The following is a 22,563-nucleotide window of genomic DNA, read 5'->3' as shown; positions in this document are numbered from 1 at the left end:
TTCTAGTTTTAGGTTTAGTGTTAGTTCTAATTTTACATTAGCACTGTTAGTATGTAAAACTAACACTGTACCTAGAAGTTCCTAGAACTAGAATCATTTGGGTTTAGCCGCACGTCTGTAAAGACGGCTAAATCTGGGTATCCGGAGCATAATACAGAAAAACTTTAACTACAAAAGTTGTAGCAAATTGTACTCTTAACACAATGGTCTGTAACATTTTTGCTCCCAGATGCATCAATGTGGAGAATTTTTCAAAAATATGAAAATTAGAAGAGTGTTAAAAGAAATCGGCATCGGGAGCATAATACAGAAAAGCTTTAACTACAAAAGTTGTAGCAAACTTTACCATTAACACAATGGTATGTAATATTTTTGCTTCCAGATGCATCAATGTGGAGAATTTTTCAAAAATATGATAATTAGAAGAGTGTTAAATAAAATCGGAATTCGGAGCATAATACAGAAAAACTTTAACTACAAAAGTTGTAGCAAATTGTACCCTTAACACAATAGTCTGTAACATTTCTGCTCCCAGATGCAGCAATGTGGAGAATTTTTCAAAAATATGAAAATTAGAAGAGTGTTAAAAGAAATCGGTATCGGGAGCATAATACAGAAAAGCTTTAACTACAAAAGTTGTAGCAAACTTTACCATTACCACAATGGTTTGTAACATTTTTGCTCCCAGATGCATCAATGTAGAGAATTTTTCAAAAATATGAAAATTAGAAGAGTGTTAAAAGAAATCGGTATCGGGAGCATAATACAGAAAAGCTTTAACTACAAAAGTTGTAGCAAACTTTACCATTAATACAATGGTTTGTAACATTTTTGCTCCTAGATGCATCAATGTAGAGAATTTTTCAAAGATATGAGAACTAGAAGAGTTAAAAAAAGTCGGTATCCGGAGCATAATACAGAAAAACTTTAACTACAAAAGTTTTAGGAAATTGTACCCTCAACACAATAGTCTGTAACATTTCTGCACCCAGATGCATCAATGTGGAGAATTTTTCAAAAATATGAAAATTAGAAGAGTGTTAAAAGAAATCGGTATCGGGAGCATAATACAGAAAAGCTTTAACTACAAAAGTTGTAGCAAACTTTACCATTAAAACAATGGTTTGTAACATTTTTGCTCCCAGATGCATCAATGTAGAGAATTTTTCAAAAATATGAGAACTAGAAGAGTGTTAAAAAAAGTCATCGGTATCCGGAGCATAATACAGAAAAACTTTAACTACAAAAGTTGTAGCAAATTGTACCCTAGCACAATAGTCTGTAATGAATTTTTCAAAAATATGAAAATTAGAAGAGTGTCATTATACAGAAAAACTTTAACTACAAAAGTTGTAGCAAATTGTACTCTTAACGAATGATTCTAGTTCTAGGTATAGTGTTAGTTCTAGTTTTACACTTATACTTTCACAGAACTAACATTAGACCTAGAATTAGAAATATTCGGGTTTAACCGTGCATCTCATAAAACGGCTAAAGCCGAATGATTCTAGTTCTTGGTCTAGTGTTGAATCTAGTTTTGCAATAGCTCTATCACTAGAACTAACACAAGACCTAGAACTAGAATCATTCGGCTTTAGCCGTTTTATGAGATGCACGGTTAAACCCGAATATTTCTAATTCTAGGTCTAATGTTAGTTCTGTGAAAGTATAAGTGTAAAACTAGAACTAACACTATACCTAGAACTAGAATCATTCGTTAAGAGTACAATTTGCTACAACTTTTGTAGTTAAAGTTTTTCTGTATAATGACACTCTTCTAATTTTCATATTTTTGAAAAATTCATTACAGACTATTGTGCTAGGGTACAATTTGCTACAACTTTTGTAGTTAAAGTTTTTCTGTATTATGCTCCGGATACCGATGACTTTTTTTAACACTCTTCTAGTTCTCATATTTTTGAAAAATTCTCTACATTGATGCATCTGGGAGCAAAAATGTTACAAACCATTGTTTTAATGGTAAAGTTTGCTACAACTTTTGTAGTTAAAGCTTTTCTGTATTATGCTCCCGATACCGATTTCTTTTAACACTCTTCTAATTTTCATATTTTTGAAAAATTCTCCACATTGATGCATCTGGGTGCAGAAATGTTACAGACTATTGTGTTGAGGGTACAATTTCCTAAAACTTTTGTAGTTAAAGTTTTTCTGTATTATGCTCCGGATACCGACTTTTTTTAACTCTTCTAGTTCTCATATCTTTGAAAAATTCTCTACATTGATGCATCTAGGAGCAAAAATGTTACAAACCATTGTATTAATGGTAAAGTTTGCTACAACTTTTGTAGTTAAAGCTTTTCTGTATTATGCTCCCGATACCGATTTCTTTTAACACTCTTCTAATTTTCATATTTTTGAAAAATTCTCTACATTGATGCATCTGGGAGCAAAAATGTTACAAACCATTGTGTTAATGGTAAAGTTTGCTACAACTTTTGTAGTTAAAGCTTTTCTGTATTATGCTCCCGATACCGATTTCTTTTAACACTCTTCTAATTTTCATATTTTTGAAAAATTCTCCACATTGCTGCATCTGGGAGCAGAAATGTTACAGACTATTGTGTTAAGGGTACAATTTGCTACAACTTTTGTAGTTAAAGTTTTTCTGTATTATGCTCCGAATTCCGATTTTATTTAACACTCTTCTAATTATCATATTTTTGAAAAATTCTCCACATTGATGCATCTGGAAGCAAAAATATTACATACCATTGTGTTAATGGTAAAGTTTGCTACAACTTTTGTAGTTAAAGCTTTTCTGTATTATGCTCCCGATACCGATTTCTTTTAACACTCTTCTAATTTTCATATTTTTGAAAAATTCTCCACATTGATGCATCTGGGAGCAGAAATGTTACAGACTATTGTCTTAAGGGTACAATTTGCTACAACTTTTGTAGTAAAAGTTTTATTTCTTTTAACACTCTTCTAATTTTCATATTTTTGAAAAATTCTCTACATTGATGCATCTGGGAGCAAAAATGTTACAAACCATTGTGGTAATGGTAAAGTTTGCTACAACTTTTGTAGTTAAAGCTTTTCTGTATTATGCTCCCGATACCGATTTCTTTTAACACTCTTCTAATTTTCATATTTTTGAAAAATTCTCCACATTGCTGCATCTGGGAGCAGAAATGTTACAGACTATTGTGTTAAGGGTACAATTTGCTACAACTTTTGTAGTTAAAGTTTTTCTGTATTATGCTCCGAATTCCGATTTTATTTAACACTCTTCTAATTATCATATTTTTGAAAAATTCTCCACATTGATGCATCTGGAAGCAAAAATATTACATACCATTGTGTTAATGGTAAAGTTTGCTACAACTTTTGTAGTTAAAGCTTTTCTGTATTATGCTCCCGATGCCGATTTCTTTTAACACTCTTCTAATTTTCATATTTTTGAAAAATTCTCCACATTGATGCATCTGGGAGCAAAAATGTTACAGACCATTGTGTTAAGAGTACAATTTGCTACAACTTTTGTAGTTAAAGTTTTTCTGTATTATGCTCCGGATACCCAGATTTAGCCGTCTTTACAGACGTGCGGCTAAACCCAAATGATTCTAGTTCTAGGAACTTCTAGGTACAGTGTTAGTTCTACATACTAACAGTGCTAATGTAAAATTAGAACTAACACTAAACCTAAAACTAGAATGCAGCTAAATGTGTAGCTGTTACATATTTGTTTTGCGTGGTGCATAAGTATGTAATACTTGTATCAAAAGATAGCATTGAACTCCATTTAAACGAGAAAATTGTCAAACTTTTAGGGAATTCCCATAATATACTTTTTAGAAACGAGTTTATGATAGTTATGGTTAAAGGTCAGTTTTCCAAATGTCGTGTGATTTGCTCATCTTTTTTATGGTTTATGTAATCCCCAAGTTCAAAATATTAATTTTTTCTAAAGTTTGAAGACGAAGACGCACGGCTAAACCCGATACTTTCTAGTTCTAGGTCTAGTGTTAGTTCTAGTTTTACACTGACACTATTACCAGAATTAACGCAAGACCTAGAACTAGAATCATTCGGCTTTAGCCGTCTTATGAGACCCTAATGTTTCTAGTTCTAGGTCTAATGTTAGTTCTAATGACAGTGCAAGTGTAAAACTAGAACTAACACTATACCTAGAACTAGAATCATTCGGGTTTAGCCGTCTTTAGAGACTTGCAGCTAAAACCAAATGATTCTAGTTCTAGGTATAAAGGTACAAATAATAAAAGAAGTATGTTGTGACTGGAAAGATTTATGAAGAATATTGCAAAGTCACGACCAGACTCAAGGATACATTGAGTTCATGTTTAAATGGGTGGAACTATACAAAGGAATTAAACATGGACTAACGATAAATATGGAAAATGAAAAATTGATTAGAGAGTCCCTAAAACATTGGTATAACTTGTTCACATCATTTGAGTCATGATATCCAAAATAAATTAATTGTATTAACGTCTGATTCAGTTATTGGAGAAATTATGCACAGAATAAAACAAGCATAATATTATGCCATCATGCTTGGTTGCACCAGAGATGTAAGACGTACTGAACAAATGAGTATCATACTGCGATACTGCAATATTTCTACTGGTCACATTGAAAAAAACTTCATTGGATTTATGGCTGTCGTTAAAACAACGGGGGAGTATTTAAGATTCTATATTAAAAAAAAATTAGAAGAACACAACTTAGATATCCAAAACTGTCGATGTGTAACGGATACAATAATGGAGCGAACATGATCGGTGTAAGTAAAGGGGTTAAAACAAGAATCCCGAATATTAACTCAAGAACATTCTTTACTCCTTGTGGTTGTCACAATTGGAACTTGTTTTTGGTTAACGCTGTAAAATCGTAAAAAACTATCGTTTTGACGGTCGTTAAGTACTATGCAAAAGTCAAATTTTAATAACAGTTTTCGAAAACACGTTTGGCAACATAGTAGAACATTTTAATATTCAGATTTTTGATTCAGAGTCGATCGAAGAATGTCGCTACTTGTACATTATCCACCAATTTCTAAACATCCTGTATATGTGTAATTGTTTGTTTTTTTACAATATACTTATCATTTTACAAATTGCTGTGTTATAAGCTATGTTGCATTTTATGTGGGACAGTGCAAGTGCATAGCAGTTTCGCAACTATGATTACTGGATTCATATATTGCGAGTTATATGAAATTTCCGGTATAATATGGAATGAGGATGGGACTTCCACGATTTCAGAAACTAGGAAAAAAATTAAATAAAAACCCTTTATTTTTTGAAAAGTAAATAATTATTTTTCTGTACACACATTTACAATGAACAGCTCTCTACGATTAAAGGCACTGAAACAATTTTTCGTTTTTGTTCGGTACACTCGAACGTTTTGAACCGTTTTTTTCGTTTCTTTATTTTTATTTTATTCTTTACTTAGTAGTTTTTTTTTCATTTGAAAAGCGAAACACGACAGGAACAACCGAAATAGAATAATAATAATAATAAAAAATAATAAATTTCCCGTTTATTTTGAAAAAGAACTGCGGTTCTCGAATCGGTTTTCTTAAAAAAAAACAAAAAAAAAATAGACTAGAAATTGACGAACTAGTACATAACTTAGGCTAAAATTATGCGTTATTACAAATATTAAGATTAGAAAAAATAGTTTGTGGGATTGAATTGGGGGGAAAAGAATTGTTTATTAACTTTTAAAGGAATTTAAAAGCTATACAAATTTCTCTTTAAAAAAATAAAGAACTAAAATAAGTTTTTTAATATTTTTTAGGAGATAGATTATTGTCAAAATGTTAAGGCAGTGTTCGCAAATAGTTTTATGTTTTCATTTTTTTAATATTTATTACTTATACTTTTTTATTTTTGTATTTTTATCGATTTTGTGCAACAAATAAAAATTAGCAAATTAGATCTCTAAATTACATTAAATATTCGTTACAATCTAGAAAAAAAATCGAACGGATACCATTTTATGTTTATTTACAACCAAAAAAATTAGTATCCTAATCAGAGTATTTTTACATGGTATTTACACTTTATTTTTTTCAAAAAGAAAATAACTTTTTTTTCTTTGCTGTTAATAATTTATTAATCGTGTTAATTTGTCCAATATTTTTTTATCACATACATACACAAAATGATTTAAGTATTCATAAATAAATAAAATCACAATGTGTATACATAAATAGTGTATTTTTTCTTAAAATCATTTTAAAAATCTATGATAACATAGCACCATAATGTTCACATCATTTTCTTTTTCTCATAATAATTTATTGTTTTTTAAAAAATATTTATAGTTTCTGTACAACGTTATTCGATCAACTCTTTTATTAAAGATAACTCCAGTTTAATTTTTTAGTACACAAATATACTACAAAAAAAGAAAAAACTTGTACTTTACACGTTTGTTTAAAATCTACATTTATGTTAGTTTATTTATTTTATTTTCATTTCTCGCGCTTTTTCCTCATTCTATTTAAATTATTAGAGTTAAAATTGAGCACTTAAATTTTCCTCAAACAAAAAAAAAATCAATCCATATATTTTGTAATAAATCCTCCATCATCACCTTACCTTTTAATCCAAAAAAATTAAATGATATTAACAATATCACAGATGCAATCCAAAAAAAACCTTTCCTATCATTTTCTAACCTGATTTTCCCATCTTTTCTTCTTTTCATTTTTATAAAATCATTTCCTCCACAAACATTTTTTTATGTATTATAGAGTGAGAGAGATAAATACAGAGAGAGCACATTTTTGGACGGGGTTATAATTTTATAATCGGGTTCCAGCCCGAAAATTTTAAACAAAAATAAAAAACAAAAAGAAAAAAAGATTTTTCCCCCTTTTTTTTTCATACATAAATAGCACCCTGATTTTCGTTATCGTCCAAATTAATGCGATTAAAATCCGATCCAACAACATCATCAAAAAACCTTCGAAACGTAAATTCGTAAAAACCTGGGTGTTGCTTATCAAGTTGTTCATCAGAATCTAACGAGCCAAAATTTCGGAGTTGTTCGGGGCTGATTTCGTCGAAATTCGACGTATCCGTTGGCGATTCAATCTTGGGTTTGTAAGGGGCAGGTTGTCGGCGTAAACCTTTCTCGAAATCAATCTCTTTAAAGAAAACGTGCGATTTTACTTCTGATGCTTTTTGACCGAGTCGGCGATCGGCACTTGTACATAATTTTAGTATTAAATCGGTACTTTCTTTACTTAGATTTGCTTCTTGAGGGATGCGAAGTGTTGTTTCCCAATGAATAACCTTAAAAAATTTGGTTTAATTTTAATTTTTTTTATTTTATTAATTAATATACTTTGTGTTGTGTTTCCGCTGGCGAATTAGCTAAAAATGGAGGACTTCCAACCAACATTTCATAAAGAATAACACCAACACTCCACCAATCACATAATTGCGTATACCCCGTTCGTTCCAGGACTTCCGGTGCTATATAATTCGGCGTACCAACTAAAGAATGCGCCAAGCACCTTTGATGTTCCATACGGCGCCTTCGTTCCAACGGTTTACACCAACACTCCTCATCCCAATCATCAATTGGTTCCATTGAATCCTGTCTGCTGTGATCACCTAAATAAATAAGTCATTTTTAAATAATCTTGTTACATTAAAATTAATAATTTACCATTGGGTTGATAATATTTCGAATTATGCGTCCATCTAAACCCGGTGCATAACCCAAAATCGGTCAATTTAATATGTCCTTCTTTATCGATTAAGATATTATCTGGTTTAATATCTCTATGGATAAATCCCATTTTATGTACGCTTTCTACCGCGCAGGTTAATTCAGCAATGTAAAACCTAAATTAATCAAATTAAATAACATAACTTCTCAAATTACAGTAAAACCTCGATATAACGGACTAATACGGGGAAAGGAGTGTCTATTATAACCATTAAAGACGCGCGACTAAACCAGAAAGTACTTTTACGTCTAATATTAGTTCAATAAAAATATGTATGCCTAACGGAAACATGGCTCCACCCTGGTACGATTCGACTGAAGTTCTTCCTACAACATCTACAGAAGAGATCGTGCTGATATCGTCTGATCGTGTTTCCAGCCAATAAAGCCATTTGTGTAACACTTTATTGTGATAAGCATAATATCAACCTGCATATTTGTTGTATCTATATTATTCCTAACGATAATGTTGCATTAAATGTATTTTGTAATGAATTGAGACACATTCTTGATTTGTGGCGATTTCAACTTGCCCGAGATAGTTTGGAGTGTCGATGGTTCTGGAATGTATACTGCCTCTCCTGCTGGCCCACGTTTAGCTGATTTCTTTCACTTTGGGAATTTAACCAACATAACTCTTTTAGAAACATATTTGGCAGCACGTTAAATTCGGTCTTGGAGCGGTTTGTAACTTCATCTAGAATTCAACTGTGATTATTCCAGAAGATGTTCCTCATTCATCACTTGAGTTAGCGTGCAATATTGCACCTGTAAGCAACCTCACTGAACGACTTCCTACTACTTATAACATTTAAAAAAAGCTGCTTTTAATGATATCAGATGTAAATGTCAACACTTTTCTATAATCATTTGTCTTTAGCCATTAAAAAATTTGTGCCACATAAATGCCAACCTGAGAACGGTTACACAATTTGGTTCTCTAAGAGCACAACATGAAGCAATAAGAAGTGGAGCGTTGTGGAAATCTTTTGGACTATTTAACGTTTCGTCTTCTGCGAGGAAGCTCTAAATACCTGATTGATCAGGATTATAAGGCGTATATTAAACGTGTGCATTGGACGCAAAACAGTTATGGGCATATCTCAAACGCAGAAGAGGCGGTACGGGTATCCCATTAACTGTAATTCTAGATGGGGTTGAAACATCGGACTGTTCGTTATTTGCGAATTATTTTAGTGAAGTTTTCATAGCACCGTCTGCTACCTATTATGATGCGGTGGAAACGGTTGATTCCTCGCGCGTATTCATTCATGACTTTAGTCTCGTTGAAGTGGAGGGGGCATTGCTATACTGGTCAGAAACTGTGCTCATGTCTAATGAACATACACCCAAAACGCTATCGTATCCGAGCTACAAGCATTTTAAATAAGTAGTAGTATACCATTAAAAAAGAAACAGCTTTTTTGAATTAGTTGCTCAAAATGTCCACCCAGTTGCTATATACATAGTCTAGCTCTTCTTAGAATTGTAGTGGTAGCTCTGCTAACAGCCTCAGCTACTAGTTGTTCTCTGTTTTCAATATTTTCTGCATAAACTAAACTTTTCAGTTTTCCCCATAAAAAGTAATCTAAGGGATTAAAGTCTGGTGACCTTGCTGGCCAAGGAACTGCTGAACCTCTTCCAATCCACCGGTTTGTATAATTTTGATTAAGAAATTCTGTTGCTTGTCGACCAAAGTGTGGAGATGCGCCATCTTGCTGAATCCACATTCGTTGTCTTACATTGAGAGGAACATTATCCAGTAATATTGGAAGATCATTTTCAATGAAACGCAAATAACGAATGGCCGTGAGACGTTCTTCAATTATAAACGGACCAACGAGGCGGTCATCAATAATGCCACACCAAACATTCACCAAAAATCTATCTTGAAAATGGTATTCCCGAGTTTGTCGTGGATTTTCAATTGCCCCATTCAAATCTTGAAGCGTAGTCGGCAGGTTTTAAAGCTTGTAAGATGTGGTACGGGTACAAACCGAAATTGTGTAAAGTTCTCCACACTCTCATCCGGCCTACGTTAAGTGTGTTGGCTATTCTTCGGACACTGGTAGAACCTTGAGCATCAATCGTATTAAGTATTGCTTCTTCTTGAGCAAGTTCCTGTTGAACGGGACGTTCAGAAATAGCTGTAGCAAACTTGCCTGTTTCCTTTAAACATCGACGGACATTGCTAAAAACAGTTCTAACAACAGAACACAGTTCAACAAAGTGAATGTCGGCGTATTCTTCATTCGAAAAAGTAAACATATCTTTAAGAGTATTTTAATGTAACACACGAAAATAAATTGACGTTTACTGTCACAATAAATAACAAATTATCATTCACAGCCACCCGGACTTTTTAATAATAACAAAATCAACAGCGGTTAAATCAATAGCTCTATATGATAGCGTTTTAGGTGTATGTTCCAAGGACAGTAGAATCTAACAGGACTGCTACATCCATTGTTGTGACAACCTGCCCGCACACTACGTCATACCATTTTCCACGCCCAGCTGTTGTTATGGTCTATGTTTGCTGTGTATTATTAGAGGTTATATCCTAGACGTATTCATTATATTTTTGAAGTTTTATGTTTTTAGACGTATTAATGTCTATCGTATAACCTCTAAAAACACAGACAGTTACCAGGCGTGGCAAATAGTGTGACGTAGAGTGCGGGCAACCAACCCGTAGTAGACTACAAAAATACAATGGATGTAGCAGTCCTGTTAGATTCTACTGTCCTTGGTATGTTCATTAAACATTTTTCACTGGAAATCACCCAGCAACACACTCCCAAGCTATGGCAGTCACGTCGTGGGACATCTGTATATTATATACGTATCCATTAAACTGGAAGTGTTTCTGGATGCGTGGAAGTGAGCCAACGTTGCACACATTTTTAAATTAGGTGATCGACACTTCGTTGTCAATTATCGTCCAATAACTATGTTACCCATACTTGGAAAGGTCTTTGAAAAGTTGGTGTTTTTACCGGGCATTCAGTGGAAACTAATCTTTTAGAATATATCGATTTTCTATTTGCGTCGCTCGACGAAAATGTTCAAGTCGACCGATTTTAGTAAGACGTTCGACAAAGATGATCACTCTGTTGCTAAGTAAATTGCAACTTTTTAGTATTTCTGGCAACTTGTTGCGTTGGCTTGTTTCTATATTGGTGGCTATAAGTCACGCGTAATTCATACTACATCCGGAGTACCACAAAGCAGTCATCTCGGTCTTTTACCGTTTTTAATTTACATAAACGACATTTTTTATAATATTGTTAATTCGCGTTGCCTGACGTACGCTGACGATTTAAAAATTTCCCTTTCTATTTGAAACATCGACGATTGGGTTAAATTACAGGCAAATCTTGAAAGGATTTGCAATTTTTGTACTAGTAATCAATTACACTTTTCTAAGTGTCACACCATCACGTTCACCAGGAAAAAGGATTACATAAAATATGATTACAGTCTTAACTTTGAAAAGTTGCGCCGAGTTACATCTACAGTTGATCTTGGTGTAAAATTAGATCAAAAACTACTTTTCGATGTTCATGTAGATGGTGTGGTTGCTAGATCGTACAGAATGCTGGGCTTCATTCCTCAACGCTATTATAAGTATGTACAATGCATATGTCAACAGCATCTTAAACTTTGGTAGCGTAATCTGGAATCAATACTCCGTATATATCACAAGAATCCAGAAATGACTGATTAAATACTTATGTTATAAAACCCAACAAGTTATGAAATGTTTGCTAACGCTCTCCCAGTGACGAGCATATAAAGATGTTTTATTTCTATACAAGCCTCATCTTATTTCTCCTCGTCAATTACGGTACAACTTCCTTTTTTATATGCCCACTCCTCGAACAAACGCATATCGTAACTCACCTATTCTGAGGATGGAAAGAATCGCGGATCGGGTGAGATGCGATCTTTTTTAGAGTAGCTCGCGCACTATTAAGTTTGCGGTCCGCGAGGCTGTGAAGACTGCGCATAACATGTTTGTATGTAATTAAATAAATAGAATAATTTAATAATGTTAATTTAAAATAATAACTTATTAGTTTTATGGTTCACGTGATATTTGTAATTACATTAAATTTTACTTTAAAATATCTTTGGTAATCCATGTTGCGAGTCATAAATGTATATAAAATTTAGGTATTTAAATAACTTCTTTCATGCTATAAAAATTAATCTATTCAGAACCGGTTTCGGCTAATAAGCCATCATCAGCTGAAACTACTGCCATAAAATTAATTTTAAGGGAGTTAAACTTTTACATCGATGCATTAAGTCAGTTCATTCGTCTTTGTGGTGTAATTTTCTTGTTATTTCATCATGTAAGTCCAAAATGTTGTATATTTTACATTTATATTTAAATATTTTCATTTTAGTTTTATTTACTTTTTCTTGTCATTTAATTTAATATCTTTGTAGATTCAGCTGATGATGGCTTATTACCCGAAACCGGTTCTGAATATATTAATTTTTATAGCGTGAAAAAAGTTATTTTATTTAAATACCTTTTAATTTTTTTTTTACTTTAAACTTTTTGTATATAACTAATTATGTGGAGCCGCTTTATTGGGTTTGTCCTCTTGTTGCTCCCCAATATAAATAAATAAATTACAAAATCCCATAACAAAAATATGCAACAATTAGCACTGAATAATAATTGACTTAAAAATATTTCGTCCATTATATCGAGGTTTTACTATATTTAATGTTTAATCTAACCTGGCTAGATGCTCTTGAAACACCCCAAATTTAATAAGTAAAGACATTAAATCACCCCCGGGTATATAATCCATAACAAAATACAAAATATCACTGTCTTGAAACGAATAGTACAACTTAACGACCCATTCATTATCGGCTTCCGCTAAAATATCTCGTTCCGCTTTAACATGCGCCACTTGATTTCGTTTCAAAACATCGCTTTTCCTTAAAGTTTTCATCGCGTAAAGATGATTGGTGTCGATTTTCTTCACCAAAGTAACCTCACCGAAAGCCCCCACGCCGATCGGTTTAATTTTCACAAACATACTCTCATCCATTTTCGCCCGTTTCAACCGTATGTAATTCGATTCTTTTTGCGATAACATTTTGCGCATTTGCAACCGATCGTCGGGTTTCAGATCGATTTTACTCATCTCGTTTTCGAGTTGAATTTTACGATAAAGACGTTGTTTGTACGATTTTATGACGTTTTCGACGTGTTGTTCCATAAAAAATTTAAATGCCTGCGGGGAATAATTGCGCACTTTTGAATCGCGCCGTTCTTCCTCTTTTTCTTTACTAATTTGTTTCCGTTCGGGGATCGGTGATTGATGTTTTATCGTTGTAAATGGAGGTTGTTGACCTTCTGAACGATTATCCGAATTATTTTTTGTGTTGTTAACGTTGTTTTTTGATATTACCGATGATGAAGCTAGTAAGGAAATATAATTAATATTTTTAATTATTTATTTAATATAAAGGGTTTTTCATTAAGAGCGACGCATTTTATTTTTTCAATCAAAATACTTGTGGGTTACTTATGGAAATGATTTTTTGTAAATGAAAGTACAATTGATGCCATTATTTATGGAATACGACATCAATTTACAATTTACGACACACGTACAATTTTGAGATTCGGCTGAAATACCAGGAATTTCGCGTTCAATGTTGGCCTGCAGCTCTTCTAACGTTGCTGGCTTATTGGCATAGACTAGCGACAGTGCGATACTAATCGCACAAACGAGACGGCCATTCCCGAGCACCGTTGCGTGAGATAACTCGCTCTCCAAACTTGGTCTTCAATAATTCGATTGAGTCGTAGCTGTATAGCACAGTGGACCATCCTGTTGGAACCAAGTTCATAGCGTCGAGCTGGTCCCAAAAATATTCTGATATCATGGTCCTCTAATATTCCGTTGATAGTTGTTGGTGCGCCATTTTCATCAAAAAAGAAAAATGGGCCGATGACGCCGCCGGCATAAAAACCGCACCAAACAGTTAATTGTTTCGAATAAAATTGTGTCTTCAGACTGCTCACTCGTCCAAATGCGACAAACTTTCTTGTTGACAAAACCATCAAGCCAGAAGTGGGCTTCACCCAAAAAGATGATTTTCTTGTGAAAGTCGTCTCAGCTTGCATCTGGTGCAGAGCCCAATTAGCTAATTTGCGACGCTTAAAATGGTCGGTTGGCTTCAGTTCTTGAGTCAACGCAATCTTATACGAGCGGAGAGCCAAATCCTTCCGCAAAATTCGCCACAAACTGGTCACAGTGATGTTCAACGTCTGTGATCGGCGTCGAATTGACATCCTTGACTGCTCACGCACACTCTCTCTTCACTTCATTAAGGGTCATCATAAAATGGATCTACTTGAATATCATGAAATTTTTGAAAACAATAAAAACCCAAAAATAACTATTATAAATGAACAAATTGAACTCCAAAGCTAACCGCTTTTCACCTTTCTTCGTTGATCTTGCCCATCTCTTTTATTCCCGTCCTGTTATACAGGGTGAGTCAGAAAGAATGGGAAATCCGAATACCGGAGACACTAGAGACCAAAATATGACGATTTAATCTAACATGTCTTATACAAATGTCGGTGGTTTGTAATACACAGGGTGTTGAAAGTTAAATTTTTATTTCGAAATTTCTTGATAATTTTTAAGGTTTTTGTACTATTAACATAAAATTTGGTAGTTAGATGTTTTCGAGCATGAGAAATACGAATTTGATACAGTAAAGACCGGTTATAACGAGTATGCTTTATAACGAGCACCTGCTCTATAACGAGCAAGCTTCCAAGTCCCGTGAAAAATCCTATCCTTACAATGTAAAAAATCTCGGTTATAACGCGTGCTCGGTTATAACGAGAGCTCGGTTGTAGTTTTGCGTGTTTTGTACCGTCTATAACGAGCGAATGACGTAAAAATCTGGCGACGTCGTGACGCGCCATTTAGGCACCATGGGCAGTTCAGTTTATCGCTAGATTTACGTGAACTAGTATCCATATGTCGTTACAAAAATCCTCATATTAACAACTTAGAATGTATTGAACTTGCGTACTTTCCGCGAAATTCAACTTTCGTCTTACAACCGATGGACCGAGGCATAATTAAATCAATGAAAACGTTTTACCGACAAAAGTTATTGTTCAAGTTAGTAGAAGCTATGGATCTGAACGAAAAATTAAAAATCGATATTTTAGATGCCATAATAATGCTAAACAGCGCATGGATAAATGTTAAAAAAGAAACAATAATGAATTGCTTTCGTCATGCATTCGGCAATCTTGCAGAGAGTTTTAGCGAGGAATATGAAATTCCCTTAGCTCAATTAATTACGCGTATCTCTGTGGAAGAAAATCTTTATCTGTCTTAAACAATAATGTTATGAAAAATGACAAAAACATGATAATGTATTTTTTTGTTTTTACCTTTTCAATCATATACTTTTAAAGTAAACAAAATTTCTCATAGTGATTAATTTCTGATAGTAAATAAACAAAAATTTCATTGTAAAAGTGCAAAAACAAAAAGATTTTTTTAAGTCGTTCTTAAAATTGCTGGTTACTACTTTTTGCACAAGTATTAAAATTTATGTTACATATTACGGCAACCTTGGTTATAACGAGGTACCGTCTATAGCGAGCAATTTTTTCGGTCCCTTGCCTGCTCGTTATAACCGGTCTTCACTGTATTTGTTTGGGATTACACGTTACTGTACGTTTGAGATATCAAGTCATGACTATTTTGTCAGTTGAGGTATAGTGAATTAGAACCAGAAATCTGAAGGAGTTTTCAATTCTGCACAAAAAAGGTACTCTTGCTTACATTGTCCAAGTCTACTGGTTTCCAAGTTATCTGCTTTTAATTGTTTCAAAGTAATTTTAACATTTAAAATCAATAACACACAGTAACTATAGCAATTAGTAACGATAATAATCGATAACAATAACAATTAATTAATAACAATAGAATATTGTGACCATTTTCAAAAATCCAGTGGACTTAAATTTGGATTTCTCACTATTAAAAAACTCATTATGTCGTGGCATTTTCAAATTGGTAATAACTTTATTGTTGGTAAAAATGATAATTGCACACAGAAATTAGATCAATGTTGACAATTAACAGGCAATTTGTCGAAACATAAGCGGAAAAATAACCCTTATGTTAAAAAATAAATATTTTAGAAGAAAAACTACATTTAAACATTTAAAAGTAAATAATTCGAAAACCGATAGACTTAGACAATTTCAATAAGAGTACCTTTTTTATGTAAAATTGAATGCTCTTTGTGATTTGCAGCTCTTATTGGTCGTAGCTGTCGAGCCAAAAAACTTTTGATTTGATTTATCAAACGAGCAGCGTGTATATAGAAAGAAGTTTCAAATTGGTACTTCTCATGCTCGAAAACATAAAACTAAGAAATTTTATGTTAATAGTACAAAAACCTTCAAAATTATCAAGAAATTTCGAAATAAGAATTTAACTTTCAACATCCTGTGCCTCGAAAACCACCGACATAGGAGAGATGTTAGGTTAAATCGTCATATTTTGGTGTCTAGTATCTCCGGTATTCGGATTTCCTATTCTTTCTGACTCAGCCTGTATAAATTAGTTTTTTGACTGTCAGTTCATTCGTCTTTGTGGTGTAGTTTTCTTGTTATTTGATCGTGTAAGTCCAAAATGTTGTATATTTTATATTTAAAGATTTTCACTTTAGTTTTACATTAAGTTTTTTAGCTTATCTTTAAGTTCTTATTTTATCTTTGACAGTAAGTTATCATTTATTTGAAGAAATTTTCTTGTCATTTAATTTAATATGTTTGTAGATTCAGCTGATGATGGTTTATAAGCTGAAACCGGTTCTGAATATATTAATTTTTATAAGAAAAGATGATTTTCTTGTGAAAGTCGTCGTCAGCTTGCATCTGGTGCAGAGCCTAATTAGCGAATTTGCGACGCTTAAGACCCTGTTCACATGACAATGATCTGATGCGCGTTTTTTAAGCTCGCGCGTTGATATCCAATAGCGTCTTTTACACCAAGAGTTTTTTCTACAGTTTTGGAGCGTACAATCCATAGCGCGCGTACCAAAACTGCCCTTGTAAACATGCCGATCTTAGACGTGCCCCGCGCTCACGTGGTTGGAACGCAGGTTAGAACCTGCACAGCGTTTATACTTGTTTACTTCACAGAAGAGTTTTGGTTCGAACGTGCCAAGATTTACATTTTGAAGGAACACAAAACTTAACCCTACAGAGAATTCGCATTATACAGGGTGTGCTCGTGAATTATGTCCAGCAGTGTATTTATAGAAATGTACAAAGATAATTGTTTATGGAAAGTAAAATATAATGAATATAAAAATAGAAATTGAATTGAAATAGAAACAATAATTGTAACTGAAATGTTTTCGCAAAGGTGACTAAAAAAGTATAGGAGTGTCTCCAAAAATTTCAACTTGGCAGAAATTCTACACTCCACTCCAGAAGTTAGTAAAATGTCATATTTTTGCATTTATATGCCACTTATGAGTTGTACGCGTCAAAACCGGATGTTCGGAATGCAGGTTTGGCACGTCGTTACTTTTGTTGGTCACATACCGTGAGCGGACGCTCCAAGAGAGCGGTCCAACATGCACGCTTGTGTGCGCTCCAAAACTGTAGAAAAAACTCTTGGTGTAAAAGGCGCTAATGTATTTAAATACAACCGTTCATATGAACGCGCGTCGGAATCTGACGTGCTGATTGGATATCAAACCGTGCGCTTAAAAAACGCGTGTCAGATCATTGTTATGTGAACGGGCCTAAAATGGTCGGTTGGCTTCAGTTCTTGAGTTAACGTAATCTTATACGACCGGAGAGCCAAATCCTTCTGCAAAATTCGCCACAAACCGGTCACACTGATGTTCAACGTCTGCGATCGGCGTCGAATCGACATCCTTGACTGTTCCCGCACACTCTCTCGAACGACCACAATATTTTCTTCACTTCATTAAGGGTCATCATAAAATTGATCTACTTGAATATCATGAAATTTTTGAAAACAATAAAAATCCAAAAATAATTATTATAAATGAACAAACTCCAGCGCAAACCGCTTATCACCTTTCTTCGTTGATCTCGCTCCATCTCTTTTATTCTCGTCCTGTTACATAAATTAGTTTTTTGACTGTCAGTTCATTCCTCTTTGTGGTGTAGTTTTCTTGTTATTTTATCATGTAAGTCCAAAATTTTGTATATTTTATATTAAAAGATTTTCATTTTAGTTTTACATTAAATTTTTTAACTTATGTGTAAGTTCTTATTTTATCTTTGACAGAAAGTTATCAATTATTTTAAGATATTTTCTTGTCATTTAATTTAGTATCTTTGTAGATTCAGCTGATGATGGCTTATAAGCTGAAAGCGGTTCTGAATATATTAATTTTTATAAGAAAAGATGATTTTCTTGTGAAAGTCGTCGTCAGCTTGCATCTTGTGCAGAGCACAATTAGCTAATTTACGACGATTAAAATGGTCGGTTGACTTCAGTTCTTGAGTCAACGCAACCTTATCTTATTTTCCTTCCGCAAAATTCACCACAAACTGGTCACGCTGATGTTCAACGTCTGCGATCAGCGTGGAATCGACATCCTTGACTGTTCACGCACACTCTCTCGAACGGCCACAATATTTTCTTCACTTCATTAAGGGTCATCATAAAATAGATCTACTTGAATATCATGAAATATTTGAAAACAATAAAAACCCCAAAATAACTATTATAAATGAACAAATTGAACTCCAGCGCAAATCGCTTTTCACCTTTTTTCGTTGATCTCGCTCCATCTCTCTTATTCCTGTCTTGTTATATAAATTAGTTTTTTGACTGTCAGTTCATTCGTCTGTGTGGTGTAGTTTTCTTGTTATTTTACCATGCAAGTCCAAAACTTTGTATATTTTACATTTATATTTAAAGATTTGCATTTTAGTTTTACATTAAGTTTTTTAACTTATGTGTAAGTTCTTATTTTATCTTTGACAGTAAGTTATCATTTATTTTAAGATATTTTCTTGTCATTTAATTTAATATCTTTGTAGATTCAGCTGATGGTAGCTTATAAGCTGAAACCGGTTTTGAATATATTAATTTTTATAAGAAAAGATGATTTTCTTGTGAAAGTCGTCGTCAGCTTGTATCTGGTGCAGAGCCTAATTAGCGAATTTGCGACGATTAAAATGATCGGTTGACTTCAGTTCTTGAGTCAACGCAACCTTATCTTATTTTCCTTCCGCAAAATTCACCACAAACTGGTCACACTGATGTTCAACGTCTGCGATCGGCGTCGAATCGACATCCTTAGCTGCTCACGCACACTCTCTCAAACGGCCACCATATTTTCTTCACTTCATTAAGTGTCATCATAAAATAGATCTACTTGAACATCATGAAATTTTTGAAAACAATAAAAATCCAAAAATAACTATTATAAATGAACAAATTGAACTCCAGCGCAAATCGCTTTTCACCTTTTTTCCTTGATCTCACTCCATCTCTCTTATTCCTGTCTTGTTATATAAATTAGTTTTTTGACAGTCAGTTCATTCGTCTTTGTGGTGTAGTTTTCTTGTTATTTTATCATGTAAGTCCAAAATTTTGTAAGTTTTGTAATTGTTGTAAGTTATTTAACTTATGTTTAAGTTCTTATTTTATCTTTGACAGTAAGTTAGGTTATCATTTATTTTAAGATATTTTCTTGTCATTTAATTTAATATCTTTGTAGATTCAGCTGATGATGGCTTATAAGCTGAAACCGGTTCTGAATATATTAATTTTTATAAAAAAAGATGATTTTCTTGTGAAAGTCGTCGTCAGCCTGCAAATCTTTTCTTATAAAAGTTAATATATTCAAAATCGGTTTCAGCTTATAAGCCATCATCAGCTGAATCTACAAAGGTATTAAATGTAGAGCCTAATTAGCTTCAGTTCTTGAGTCAACGAAATCTTATCTTATTACAGGCGAAGAGCCAAATCCTTCCACAAAATTCGCCACAAAGTGGTGTTCAACGTCTGCGATTGGTACACTCTCTCGAACGGCCACGATATTTTCTTCACTTCGAACATTACGTCGTCGCACAGGCGATGGGACATTATGCAATGCATAAGTCGATTCGAATTTGGCACCAAACGTTCAATTCGTCAACCGAAATTAGCATAAGCGCACACAATGTAGTCGCGATAGAACGTGAACCTTGATAAAAAAGTTGAATAATTTGCAAACGTTGTTGAAGCGTATATCTCTCCATGATTAAATGGCATAAACTGACGTTTCAAAATGTGAAAGAATTGCGAAGCCAACTTCACTCCTATTCGAGAAATGTTAAAAACAAAATGCGTCGCTCTTAATGAAAAACCCTTTATTTACCTGTAGGTGGTAAAGGTGGTGCTCCATTATCTGGGTATGGGGGCAATCGACTCTCACAATTCTCCCTTGAATCTACTTGAACGGCTGGGGAATATTTCCTTTGAAGTGGAGGATGAATGTGAGCGGCTGCCCTCGGAGTCATGTTACTTTCAACTGTAGCAACTTGGGCTGCGATGTTTTCATCGGAATAAGGTGGGGGAGGCAACATAACTCTTTGTTGGACAGCTTTTGCTTTCGCTTGCATTGTACTAGCGTAGCTTGGGGGTTCCGTGGTGGGTACGGCGACGGCCCCCGATGATGGAGATGTAGGATTTGGCGCAGCGGGTTTTGCGTATTGTTTTTGTTGAATTGAAGCTGTGTAGGGAGGGGGAGGATTCGTCATTGGCATTGTACTCGTTGGTGATGGGGGAATTTGAGGACTTGTTGGCGCAACGGCTGTTTGTAAAACTGGTTTTTGTACCTGAGTACTTTTAACTGATTGCATTATAATGGGTGGTTGGGTTTTTGCTTGTCTAGCCCCGCGAGCCGCCATAGGAGTTGGCCTCGGCATGGATGTAGGTGTTGCAGACGCCACGGGGATAGGACTAGGAGATCCCGTCGATGCCGAACCAGAATAAATCCCCGACGAAGGCGATTTTCGAAAATCTTGAGTTGGACTTTGCCGATTTTGAATCGATGCGCTATAACTCGGAGGAGGTGGGGCATTTCCCCCTGATGAAGGTGAGATTAATGGATATGGAGGGGGCGGTTCTGCGTTTCCTGTTGTTGAACTTTGATATAAATTCAATGCTTGGATTTGTTGCGTGAGTTGTTGCTGAACTTGGGGGCTATTTTGAACAACCATCGGCTGCCTTCCTCCTGATGATGACACCATACTAACTGGACTAGTTCCCCGTTGGGAGGGAGCGGGGGAGTTGTAAGGCACTGCTGGGGGCGCTCGCGAAGGAACACCTGGTGCTGGAGACATCCTTTTAAACATTTGTTGAATCACTGGTTGGTAAGACACGTGTGGCGGAGGTGGTGGTGGGGTATTTCTTGGTGGAGGAGGCGGGGGAGGCTCGCTAAAATTGCTAGGGGAGTATTGCCGATTAACAGGCGGATGTAAATCGGCCACCCGAGGGCTATCAGAGCGAGAACTACCCGCCCCGCTATCTAAAGCAGGACTTCCTCGATGCAAAACCAAATCTCTTTCAATACTCGGCTTCCTCATCAATTTCTGATAAGATTTCGTACCATTTTCAAGAATGGGCTTAACATAATCAACCGCAATCTCCATTCTCCCTTCTGACATTTGCATAGCTTTAATAGCCATCTCCTCTGAACAACCAATATTTATCAAATAAGTCATACACTGCTTCATGTATTCCTTTTCAGTACCATTACTACCAAAAGTAGAGCTGAGGGAACTCGCCCCACTCGTCGTTGATAGATTTGATATGGTACTAGCCGCGCTGGACCCACCAATATCGCCGCTGCTTTTTGCAAAGGGCAGCAACGAATTGTGGATCTCCTCCAGCGCCTTTTGGTGATAGCCCGACGAACGGGCTGGCATTGTGGGGTTCATTGCACTTTGGGGCCAAGGCTGATGGCCCATACTGGGCCCTCAAACGTCCCTCAATCGTCTCACATTGCACGCTAGCTTAGCTAGCACTCCAGATTTTCTTGAAAACGATTCACATTTGATAACTTTGGGTTAAAACTCTTCACTTATAGGAATTCTAGAAATAATTAAGATTTAATTATTAAACATTAATTACGAAAACTTCTAAATACAATCACAGATTCTGTATATGTGAATGATAATATAAGAGTATCTGTCAATGTGCAAGAAAGCCCCAGGCAATGCTAAAGATATGTGCCAAATTGCGATCGGTCCATCTCTTTTTATCGCATACCAGAGGGGCATTCTTTAGCAATACTCGGTTAAGTAAACGAATTATAGTGATTATAAACATAAGGATCGTCTCCCCAGTAGCGAATTTTGTACATAAACACTTCTTACCTCCGAAATATTCCCCAAAAATCCATAAAACGAGCGAAAATCTGACAGATTTAAAGCCGTGTTCCGTCTCTTTCTAAAAGGAATTTAACAACACCGCATAAGCACTTCTCGCGGCGGGTGATTTTTCCGGTCGTTTAAGTAATCCGCGTGGCAGTATTCTTCGGGTTTTCCGGAAATTTGGTGGGATTAACGCTAAAAGGCACTCAATCGCGAACGAAAACAAAGAAAATCGTTCGAGTTTTAGATATCTGTCATCTGCGCCATATTTTACGGGACCACGGTTGCCAACCTTGCACCCTTTATTTCTGATAGCAAATTTCAAAATTAAAAATAATTCTTAATTAATAACGTAACCTTAAAAAAATTAATAAAATAATACTTAAATA

General features: G+C 34.7%; 1 protein-coding gene across 1 annotated transcript; it reads right to left on the bottom strand.

Annotated features, from left to right (window-relative positions):
• Positions 1 to 5,507: 5,507 nt before the first annotated feature.
• Positions 5,508 to 22,467, bottom strand: LOC111429561 (serine/threonine-protein kinase warts). The gene is made up of 6 exons (XM_023065501.2): positions 22,178 to 22,467; positions 20,176 to 21,893; positions 12,496 to 13,189; positions 7,675 to 7,853; positions 7,348 to 7,619; positions 5,508 to 7,295 (listed from the first exon to the last, which is right to left on the bottom strand). Exons 2-6 carry the CDS (start codon positions 21,767 to 21,769, stop codon positions 6,882 to 6,884), a joined length of 3,153 nt encoding a protein of 1,050 aa, XP_022921269.1. The 5' UTR covers positions 21,770 to 21,893; positions 22,178 to 22,467; the 3' UTR covers positions 5,508 to 6,881.
• Between the last annotated feature and the right edge of the window lie 96 nt (positions 22,468 to 22,563).

This window comes from Onthophagus taurus, chromosome 3, assembly GCF_036711975.1.
Source record: "Onthophagus taurus isolate NC chromosome 3, IU_Otau_3.0, whole genome shotgun sequence".
Classification (NCBI taxonomy): Eukaryota; Metazoa; Arthropoda; class Insecta; order Coleoptera; family Scarabaeidae; genus Onthophagus; species Onthophagus taurus.
This window is presented reverse-complemented; position numbering and strand designations above follow the sequence as displayed.

What these genes read in the sequence shown, in the direction of transcription:
- LOC111429561 (XM_023065501.2), bottom strand. Translation starts at nt 21,769, where the DNA reads ATGGGCCATCAGCCTTGGCCCCAAAGTGCAATGAACCCCACAATGCCA. An exon ending in GAAATATTATCAACCCAATG is followed by an intron (nt 7,620 to 7,674) that starts GTAAATTATTAA and finishes TTATTTATTTAG; the next exon opens with GTGATCACAGCAGACAGGAT. An exon ending in CAGCGGAAACACAACACAAA is followed by an intron (nt 7,296 to 7,347) that starts GTATATTAATTA and finishes AAATTTTTTAAG; the next exon opens with GTTATTCATTGGGAAACAAC.